We start from the raw sequence: 10,723 nt of genomic DNA on the forward strand, positions 1-10,723 counted from the left end.
CAGCTCAGGATTCCCTGCTGCAGCACTTGAAGCGAGTTGCCTACCAGTCTTGGTGAAAATGAACATTTCTATTTGATCAAATAATCATCTAGTGATATTCTCAACAGCTTTAAATGATTCCTTGACCCAGAAAATGTAGATTTTGACACCAAGATTGACCTTCTGAGTGGCTTGGAAGATGTGTTGGTTCTCATAGACTTTATATGGGTGCCATCTCGGATCGGCCATCTTGATGAAGTGGCTCCTACCAAAAATTGAAACCTATGGTGATAGAGAGCACGTGGAAAAAATGTGGTGCTTTTGTCCAGCGTGTCCCCTTTATTTAGCTAAGCCGCCTGACTAATAGTGTTGTGCACATACATGCCATCTTGTGTGGAGAGTAGGGACAGTTTGTTTTGGTAATGCATGTTTTTTTTTTGTGCGTTTTGCATTTTTGCATGTACATATCAGAGTGTGAGGCAGAAACCAACATGGTCTCACAGAAATCCGTGAAATAGCCACGGATTTCGCTTAACTCAAAATCCGTGGAATAGCCACGGAATCACTCAAATTTCCGTGAAACTGACACGGATTTCGCTACAATGTAAGTTAATGACAGTCATATCCCGTGGCTATTCCAACATACAAAGTGATTATGTACATTCACTGAGTGAAGATTTAGAAAATAAAACATATATTTCTCACTAGAAATGTGATCAAAATCCATTTTTATGCAGAAACTAAGTCAAAATATTGATTTTTTCACTAAAAATGAGAGAACTGTCCACCATGTTTTTTGTTCTGACCGCCGAGACCTTGAAAGTCACGTGACTTGGAACAAACCAATAGCCACGGGATATGACTACATTTTATATACATTGTATATGAATTTTGTGAACCTGGTCTCACAGAAATCCGTGAAATAGCCACGGATTTCGCTTAACTCAAAATCCGTGGAATAGCCACGGAATCACTCAAATTTCCGTGAAACTGACACGGATTTGGCTACAATGCAAGTTAATGACAGTCATATCCCGTGGCTATTCCATGGATATTTGTTCCTATTGGTTTGTTCCAAGTCACGTGACTTTCAAGGTCCCGGCGGTCAGAACAAAAAACATGGCGGACAGTTCTCTCATTTTTAGTGAAAAAAAATCAATATTTTGACTTAGTTTCTGCATAAAAATGGATTTTGATCACATTTCTAGCGAGAAATATATGTTTTATTTTCTAAATATTCACTCAGTGAATGTACATAATCACTTTGTATGTTGGAATAGCCACGGGATATGACTGTCATTAACTTGCATTGTAGCGAAATCCGTGTCAGTTTCACGGAAATTTGAGTTCGTCCGTGGCTATTCCACGGATTTTGAGTTAAGCGAAATCCGTGGCTATTCCACGGATTCCTGTGAGACCAGGTTGGCAGAAAGTGTTGAGAACGGAGTGGTGTTTGAGGTGATTTCAGAGGCATTTGGTGTGTTTTTGTGTGTGTGTCTGTCCGTCAAAGCAAAGGTGGAGGTGTCCAAATACACAGAGCTCCTCTATATTAGATATTCTCTCCCCACGGCCAGGTTGTAGAGGGCTGACATCCCATTTCCAGCTGTCAGCTTAGCCCAATCCGACCCACCAGTCAGTGTCTGGAGGAGGTATAGGGAGCTGGCAGGGTGGGATGGAGCAGAGGTAACTAGCTAACCTTCTCCTGCTGTCTCTCAGACGGCTGATATCTCCTCGACAGGATGTCTAGTCGCACAAACACGGCTGTCAGAACACTGAGCTGGACCTCCTCAACTAAAGCAATGCACTACTAAAGTACAAGGACTTGTAGGGCCTCTTTTATTTTAGTTAGGCTTTCTATAAATCATATGCACTGGTGGTACTGACCAAGGTTATTATAGTTAACGAAAACTAACGAAATAACGAAAACTAGAATTGAAAAAACATTTTCGTTAACTGAAATAAAAATAAAAACTAGTGTTTTAAAAAAAAAACGATAACTAACTGAAACTGTATTGTGTGGTTACAAAACTAACTAAAATTATAGTGAAAATGTCCTTAGTTTTCGTTTTTGTCAACTTTTTTCATTCATAATTCAGTGTTTCTATTAGAACATGCAACACATGGTGAATATGTTTACTGAGACTGGGATGTTTACACTAGAACCAAAATACAAAACACCCAGAACTGTAAGAGTTAATAACCTTATTTGGGCTGAGATGATAAACCAAAGGAAATAAAGGAAACATTTATTATGACCTCTTTGAATCTGGCACCCAACATATAGCCCATTACAAAAAAACTAAAACTAACACTAAAACTAATAAAAACTAAACTAAAACTAAGCATTTTCAAAAAATAAAAACTAAACTAAAACTAGTAAACTCTCTCTAAAAACTAACTAAAACTAACTGAATTTGAAAACAAAAATTCACAACAAAATCAAAACTAAAACTAATGAAAAATACAAAACTATTATAACCTTGGTACTGACACTGTTCATTGAAATTAGAAATCAATATAACCGCAGTGCTTTTATTTTGAAAAAAAATAGCAAACATTATCATTAGCACTAGAGCTAACAACCCCTTTTACTATAGTTAAGACAACAAATATAGCCACTAATATGTATTTCAGAATAAAATAAACTCTAACAAACCTTGTGTCCTGTCAGTCAGCCACTATAGAAGCCTTTTCATACTTTATATCAACTTTATATGAATTACGACGCAATCGTTATTATTTACCGTTCGTTTTTTCATTTAACCGTTTTACCGGTTATTTCCTGTCACTGCCTTTCAAAATTAAAGCACCCGTTTTACACTGGACGACACCTTTTCAAAATAAAAGCATCACAACATTGTAAAACACCTTGAAAATGTACAAACATGAAAAAACAAGCTATATAATACAAAAACATAAATAGGAACCTTGCTAAAGGTCATTTACAGTTGTGTTTATAATAAATGTTAAAGTGATATAGTGATTGGAGTATTTACTACTTTTTACTGCTATATTTGATTTACTCCACATTAACAGTCTCATCATAACATGTATTCCTATCAGTAGCAGCTCAAAACCAGATAATTTACTATATTTTATAAAGCGATTACATTAATATTGAGCAGAATTTAGTTCAGAGTTTTGGTCCGGCCCCTGCAACCTTCGTGGTATTGGTCATGTGGCCCCTTGGGAAAATTAATTGCCCACCCCTGGTTTAGATGATTAATGTTGTTTGTCAAATCACCTGCAAAATTAGGACAAAATTAATAGCAACTTAATTTTGTCCTCTCTTGAACAGATGAATCATCAGTTCGTTAATCCATGACTGTGTTTCTGTGTAAAGTCCTGCATTGCTTCAAACTAGTGACTTAGTAAATGCGGTTTCTCTATTAAAACGTAGGAAATTTCTTTAACATCACAAGCTGTAGCGTAACTAAACTAAAAATAAAACTGTTAAAAAGGAAACAAAATAGAGAGCTATCCTATTTCACTAGTTTCCATTACGTAATGTAACCTCTGATTCTATCTTTTCAAAAAATGAAAAAAAGTATTGTTACACTTTACAATAACCATCCAAGTGATGTTTATAGATGGTTTATAAACCAATTATTAACCATTTACAAATTGCTATACATATTTAATCTTTAAATGTTTTCAAACAATTTCTTAAAGGTATATGAATCATTTTGAACTAATTTACATACTTAACATTGGTGTTAAAAATGTTATAATGAGTGTAAAACTATTAATAAACTAATAATTATAATGTAATTGTCTGTTAATGGTAAAGTAACAACTTACATTAATATACCATCTATTTGGCATTTATAATTTATAATTCAACATTAATACATTTTCTATTTACCATTCTAAATGGCCTTTATACGGTTTATAAATGATGATTAAACTTTAATAAACTATCTGTTTACCATTTATAATTTGTCTATTTACCATCTATAAATGATGGTTATTGTAAAGTGTTACCAAAAGTATATATCTGGATTTTACATATTTTGAGAGAAATCAGCATCATCTACATCAGTTGCTATTAGAAATATTTGAAAAAGCAACCAATAAATTAACAAAGTAAACTAAGAAAACTGTTATCATGAAAGAATCACATCTTCAAACACTTTTACTTACTTACTCTTATATTCCACGACAACGGACAGCACAAAGACAAGTTGTACCTTATGCTGCTTTATTGTCTATTTAACTGTAAAAGGCACCATCATTTACAAAATGAACATCATGCTGTGTTGAAGACTTGGATATAGTGATTGAGAACATAAACCCATTAGGAAAATGTTTACTGAGGTAATAAATCAAGTAAGAAGTAGGGTCATTTTCTCATAGACTTCTATACAATTTGACTTCTTTTTGTAACAAGTCGCCCCCTGCTGGCTATTAGAAAGAATGCAGGTGGCTTCTCTTTTCAGACTTACAAAGACCTGCTGTGATCGACTCAAATATTTGAATACTCACTTTTATATACCAACTTAGATTAAGATAATGAAAAAAAAAATTAAATTGTATATTGTAAATTCTACTACCACTAACGTAAATTGACAGAGGTTTTCATATTTGAGAAGAAAAATAGAGAAAGGAAGACTTTTGATTGATTGATTTAAGTTTATTTCGAATATGAAAACAAATAATAATAATAAAAAAAAGAGTCAGACAAAACATTAAACATGACATGTAGAATACATATTGGAAAAGGAGTGAGAAGAAGTAAAACTTATAATATGACAAGTTAAAATCCTTGTCTTGTATTACAAAAACATAAATATAATTTACCTATACAGCGAAAGAAGATGGTGAGAGTTTTTTCCATCTAAATAAAAAGAAATCACCCATATCCACCTGTGTGTGTGTGTGTGTGTGTGTGTGTGTGTGTACATATATGTATATGTGTTGACAGTGAAACTGATGTTTTTTTCTTCTTTCAAACGCTTCCTTCCTTCTTCAACCTTGAACTAAAGCTCCTATATTTTTTAAAGCCTCCTCTCTTCTCTCCTCTGTTTCTAGTGTTTACTCCGAAGGTGGTCGGCGTGGCGATCGCGCGGTACGACTTCAGCTCCCGTGACACCCGCGAGCTCTCGCTGCAGGAGGGAGACGTGGTGAAGATCTACACCAAGTCAGGAGCCAACGGCTGGTGGAGGGGAGAGGCCAACGGCAGGGTGAGTAGAGAAAACACAGCTTACAATCACCGTTACAAACGGATGAGAATCTTTTCTGAGGACTGATAATTGACTGACAATTTACCTGACAATGTGTTGGTGACTGCTGTAGAGTCCCTGGAGGTGGTGATGGAGAGAAAGATGGTACAGAAATTATATTATGGACAACAACACGCATCCTTTGCACAGTCTAGTGTGTAAACAAAAGAGTGTTTTTAGTTGGAGGCTACGGCAGCTAAGCTGCTACAAGGACAGATTCAAGAATACGTTTTTACCTACTGCAATTGCATTTTATAACGACTCCCCTTTTAGTAAGGACAGAAGAATATTTATTTAATATTTATTTAAATTTTAGCTTAGCTGCTTATACTGTATTTACCAAACTGTATTTTTGCACATGTATATTTGCACACCTGTTTATTTATTTACACACCTGTATATTTGCACACTTGCTGTAACTGTTCTCTATGAGTAACAGCTACTAATGCACAGGTGGAATATGTATGTGTGACATGTGTTGTGTTGTGTTGTGTTGTGTTGTGTTGTGTGTATGTTGGCTGCTGGAACACCTAAATTTCTCTGCTGAGATGAATAAAGTATTTCTTATCTTATCTTATCTTTGCACATCAGGCAGGCCTCCTCACTGTCCGCTTCTAAAAAGAATCTTAAAACCCATTTTTATTCACTGGCTTTTAACTCAACATGAGCCTTTGTTCTGTTTTTATTTGTTTTTATTTGTTCTTTGTGGTTTTTTTTAAATTAAGATTAATTTTAAAAATTAAAGACTAATTTTAAAATTGAGATTCATTTTAAATCCCACTTTTATTTATTGATTTTTACCCAGCATGAGACTCACTTTTTTTGTTGTTTTTGCTTGTTTTGTTGTTATTGTTGGTCTGTCCTGCCATGTACAGCACTTTGTATCAGCTAACTGTCTTAAAGGGCTCTATAAATAAAGTTGAGTTGAGTTGAGATAATCACATTCATGTTGTCCATGTTCTTCAAAATGTTTCCCTCTTTTCCTTCTTTTCTTTTCTTTTCTTGTAATATATGCAGCTTCACACTGCGTTTATGTTTACATTCAATCAAGCCAGAAAAGTTTGTGAACTTCCCTCAGCTGTGTTCACTCATTCTGCCTGTTAAATCCTTAAATCCATTTCAGGTATAGTGCTAAAAATCTCTTTGAAGAAGTCAGATTTGGCAGATATTCTTGTCTACAAGTACCTGGAAGGGACGATTCAGATTCAGTCTGTTTCATCTCCACTCTGTCATGTTCACCTCTCCAACATTTCTGTTTCCCAGTATTATCTCTTGGAAGAGTTCATTTGCTGCTCTTGTATGTCTTAAATGCAAAAATGTTCCATCCAATACCAAAAGCGCTGTATAATCAGGCATGCAGCGCTGAGAAAATCTGCTTCTAAATGCAGGGAAATATAGATACTGACTCCCACTCACATGCATCTCACAGTGTTAGACTGAGTGACAAATTCAGCCTGTGTGTTTGTTTCTGTGTGTGTGTGTGTGTGTTTTGTGAACAGCTGTTGCAAATGAAGAAGCTTTTCTCTTTTAATAAGGCTGCTGCGTGTGTTGATGCTGCTCTGGTGGAAACTAAACGCTGTATGTAGAGTCTGTGGAGAGCTGTTAGACTCTTTAGAGCCTCCAGACAGTAAAAACAATCCGAGCTGCTGCTGGCGGCGCAATCTGTCCATTCAAAAACACTTTAGGATTATATCTGGAGCCTTTCAATATCAGTTCAATGTAATGTCTGGCTCTTACGTTACTGAAATGCACTAAATTTGCCAGGGCTCCCTTGAAAAAGAGGTTCTTAATCTCAATGGGATATTCCCTGGTTAAATAAAGGTTAAATAAAAAAATAAAATAAATCTATGCACTAAATCTACACACGACACTTTGCTATGTTATTAATATTATTACTATTATTATTATTATTATATATACTGTTGCTGCCATTATTACTATTATTACTATATACTGTAATATACTACTATTATTATTATTATACCGGCCTTACCAGCCTTATTTATTATTATTATTATTATTACTATTATTATTATATATTATATATCGTATTATTTTACTTAAAATTACTTTATTTATATTTTTCATTTTATTTTTATATTGTTTATTATCTATTATCACATATTATATTATTATATATATTATTATTATATACCGTCTAGTCACTATAGCATTGTTGCCATCATATCACCAGTTTATCTATCTATTATCTATCTATCTATCTATCTATCTATCTATCTATCTATCTATCTATCTATCTATCTATCTATCTATCTATCTATCTATCTATCTTATTGTTGAGGCCGAATGTGTTATGTTAGGTGTTCTTACTACTAAGAATCTGGTGATATGATATGTATAATGATACAGGGTCTATAATTTAATATATTGGCATTTATTGCAATTTTTTAAGACCTAATTTTAGGAAAACTGCCATAATATAAAAACACATTTGCAAGAAATCAAAGTGAAAATCAAGTTTAGTTTCCTATGCAATCAGAATATTTATTTATATATATATATACACTACTGGTCAAAAGTTTTAGAACACTTAATTGAAAATGATGCAGTTTAATGTCTCAGTTTACTCTGAAATTAATGCACATTTGCAACATTTAAAATTCTTTATTGAGCATGATAGTGTTTCGAAAGTAAAAAAAAGATTCAAAATCACATTTTATGTTGGACTAAAGGACTAAAAAAAGAGACAAAATGACCAAAAAAGACACAAAATGACAAAAAAAGACACCCAAAGACACAAAATGGCTAAAAAAAGACACAAAATGACTAAAAAAAGACACAAAATGACTTACAAAGACATGAAAAGAATTTAAAAAATGGACAAAATAGCCCAAGACTCCATAGAGTTAAGTTGTTAACCCATTTCTTGTTCCCTGAAAAAGGCCTACTTGTATAATTCTGAAATGTACATTATATATATATATATATGTATATATATATCCTTTATTTAACCAGGTAAAATAAAAAAATATGCAGTAGTGTTTTCTCTTCAGCTGTACATGATTTAAAACTGACTGTTACAATCATGCAGAATGACAGCCAGCAGGCATGATTTTTTTTTAATTAAACCACTCATTAATAACCAGAATGATTTAAATAATTTAATGTCATATTATGTGATATTAAATCAGATTTTTATTCAAGGATTTGGCCATGTAACACCAAATTATTTTTTTCAGCCCAGGTACCTTGCTTTGGGATATGTATAAGATGCAAATTGGCTAGAAATAAAAGTGCTAAAAGATGTAATAATTGTTCACCTTGACTTTGAGTTGAAGCTCAGACTCAGTTTTTAAAAAGTGGCTAATTGGTGATGAGCATTTCATTAAAAACTCATGCAATGTTTTTATGTGAACAATGTAAAACCTTTGCAAAAAACTTCAGCATAAAGAGTTGTTAGTGTCTCACGTATTATGATTAAAAAAAAACAATAAATTAATTTCATCATTCAGTATTCCAGGTTTTCCTAAATCAACTTGTTTTTGATCACCATACATCCTAATTTTTTTTGTTTCATTTCTTACTTTTTGAATAAAAACCCTTTTTGTATCACATCTACTGCTTCTAATGCACAACATGGGTCAAAAATGTCATTATGGGGTATTGTGTGTATAATTTTAAGGAAAAATGAATTTAATCAATTTTGGAATAAGGCTGAAACATAAAAAAAAAATGTGGAAAAAGTGAAGCGCTGTGAAAACCTTCCAGATACACTGTATGTGTGACAAAATGATACACAAACATGTTAAATATATTAAATATATGAGTGTGGAAAGTAACTATTTGAAACAAATTACTATTATTATAGTATTAGGTCATTTCATTTTAAATCAAATTTGGATTAATGAGTAATTTTTTACCCATGTTGTACATTAGAAGGGTTGTCCATATGTTGTGATTTAGTAAGATAAGTTAGATTGTTTTTCACAAAACTCTATTTTAGCGCAATTTTTTATTCAGTTTATTAAATAATTTTGATGATTATGGGGATAATGTTGAGAACATTTTTCATATCATCCCATGCCGAGCCTAACAGTAGTTTTTTGTTACTTTTTATTACAAAATGCGAGGCTGCTCTCTCCTCCTGCTCCCTACAGCTCCTCACTGTGGGGTTTGTCCAATGCATTCTGGGAAATGTTGTAAATCACTAAACTAAAGAAAGTGTGTGTGTCGTTACATCATGGAGGCGGCTGTGGTTCAGCTGGGAGAGCCCACTGAGTGGCAAGGTTATTATAGTTAACGAAAACTAACGAAATAACGAAAACTAGAATTGAAAAAACATTTTCGTTAACTGAAATAAAAATAAAAACTAGAGTTTTTAAAAAAACAATAACTAACTGAAACTGTATTGCGTGGTTACAAAACTAACTAAAACTAACTAAAATTATAGTGGAAATGTCCTTAGTTTTCGTTTTTGTCAACTTTTTTCATTCATAATTCAGTGTTTCTATTTGAACATGCAACACATGGTGAATATGTTTACTGAGACTGGGATGTTTACACTAGAACCAAAATACAAAACACCCAGAACTGTAAGAGTTAATAACCTTATTGGGGCTGAAATGATAAACCAAAGGAAATAAAGGAAACATTTATTATGACCTCTTTGAATCTGGCACCAACATAAAGCCCATTACAAAAAAACTAAAACTAATAAAAACTAAACTAAAACTAGAAAACTCACTCTAAAAACTAACTAAAACTAACTGAATTTGAAAACAAAAATTCACAATAAAATAAAAATAAACTAATTCAGAATCTTTTGTTTTATGTTTTGATCAGAAAGTTTGTGACTTTGTTTGTTTTCTGAAACTTTAAACTCATTAAACTTTTTGTTTCCTGTGAGTTTTTTTATTTTTATTCAATAAAGAAAACAACTTATTCCTGTTTCTCTTCTCTTCTCACCTCAGGTCGGCTGGTTTCCTTCCACATACGTAGAGGAGGGTGAGGAGTGAGAGGTGCATCATGGGAAGAAGAGTACGATGAAGAAGGTTTGGAAGAAGAAGAAGAAGAAGAAGGGCAGCAGTGGAGTAAGCAAACTGTGAACATTACAGGAAGAAAGAGAGTTTCTGCACCGCTGCTCGGCCCTCTCTTCCTCTACAGAGCTGCAGGCCGAGTCCTGCTGCAGCCCACAGACTTCCCAGAATCCTTTGGGAGAGAAAAAAGGGCTACAGGACAGTTTGCAGATGCAAAGATGCCCCATCATTCCTGGTTGACTCTGTGTGGATAAGTGACTCCACCAACTAGCAGCTTGCCTGTCAGCGGGGCACCAGACACCCCTCCCCCCCTTCCTCGCCCTCCCCCCCGCTTAACTTCATCCCTCCATCCATAATTCACCCTCCCCTCCCCCCTCCTCTCTCTGCACCAACTCCCACCTGTTTCTGCTTGCCAAGTCGGCCGTCGCCAGTCTGTCAAAAGCAGATACTCAAACGCTTCTCCTCCATTCATTCATGCACTCATCCATCCATCCTCCCTCCCCCTCTGGGAATAGAGTCATCTGA

At 34.1% G+C, this 10,723-nt stretch overlaps 1 protein-coding gene across 1 annotated transcript in view; it reads left to right on the forward strand.

Annotated features, from left to right (window-relative positions):
• The window catches only part of LOC131962463 (guanine nucleotide exchange factor VAV3), a 185,614-nt gene extending 175,102 nt beyond the window's left edge, over positions 1 to 10,512 (forward strand). The window contains exons 27-28 of the mRNA XM_059327470.1: positions 5,011 to 5,162; positions 10,133 to 10,512. Of these exons, the coding sequence (XP_059183453.1) occupies positions 5,011 to 5,162; positions 10,133 to 10,177 (197 nt within the window). The 3' untranslated portion in view covers positions 10,178 to 10,512. The remainder of the gene's footprint in view (positions 1 to 5,010; positions 5,163 to 10,132) is intronic.
• The last annotated feature ends 211 nt before the right edge of the window (positions 10,513 to 10,723 follow it).

This window comes from Centropristis striata, chromosome 23 (genome assembly GCF_030273125.1).
Source record: "Centropristis striata isolate RG_2023a ecotype Rhode Island chromosome 23, C.striata_1.0, whole genome shotgun sequence".
Taxonomy (NCBI): Eukaryota; Metazoa; Chordata; class Actinopteri; order Perciformes; family Serranidae; genus Centropristis; species Centropristis striata.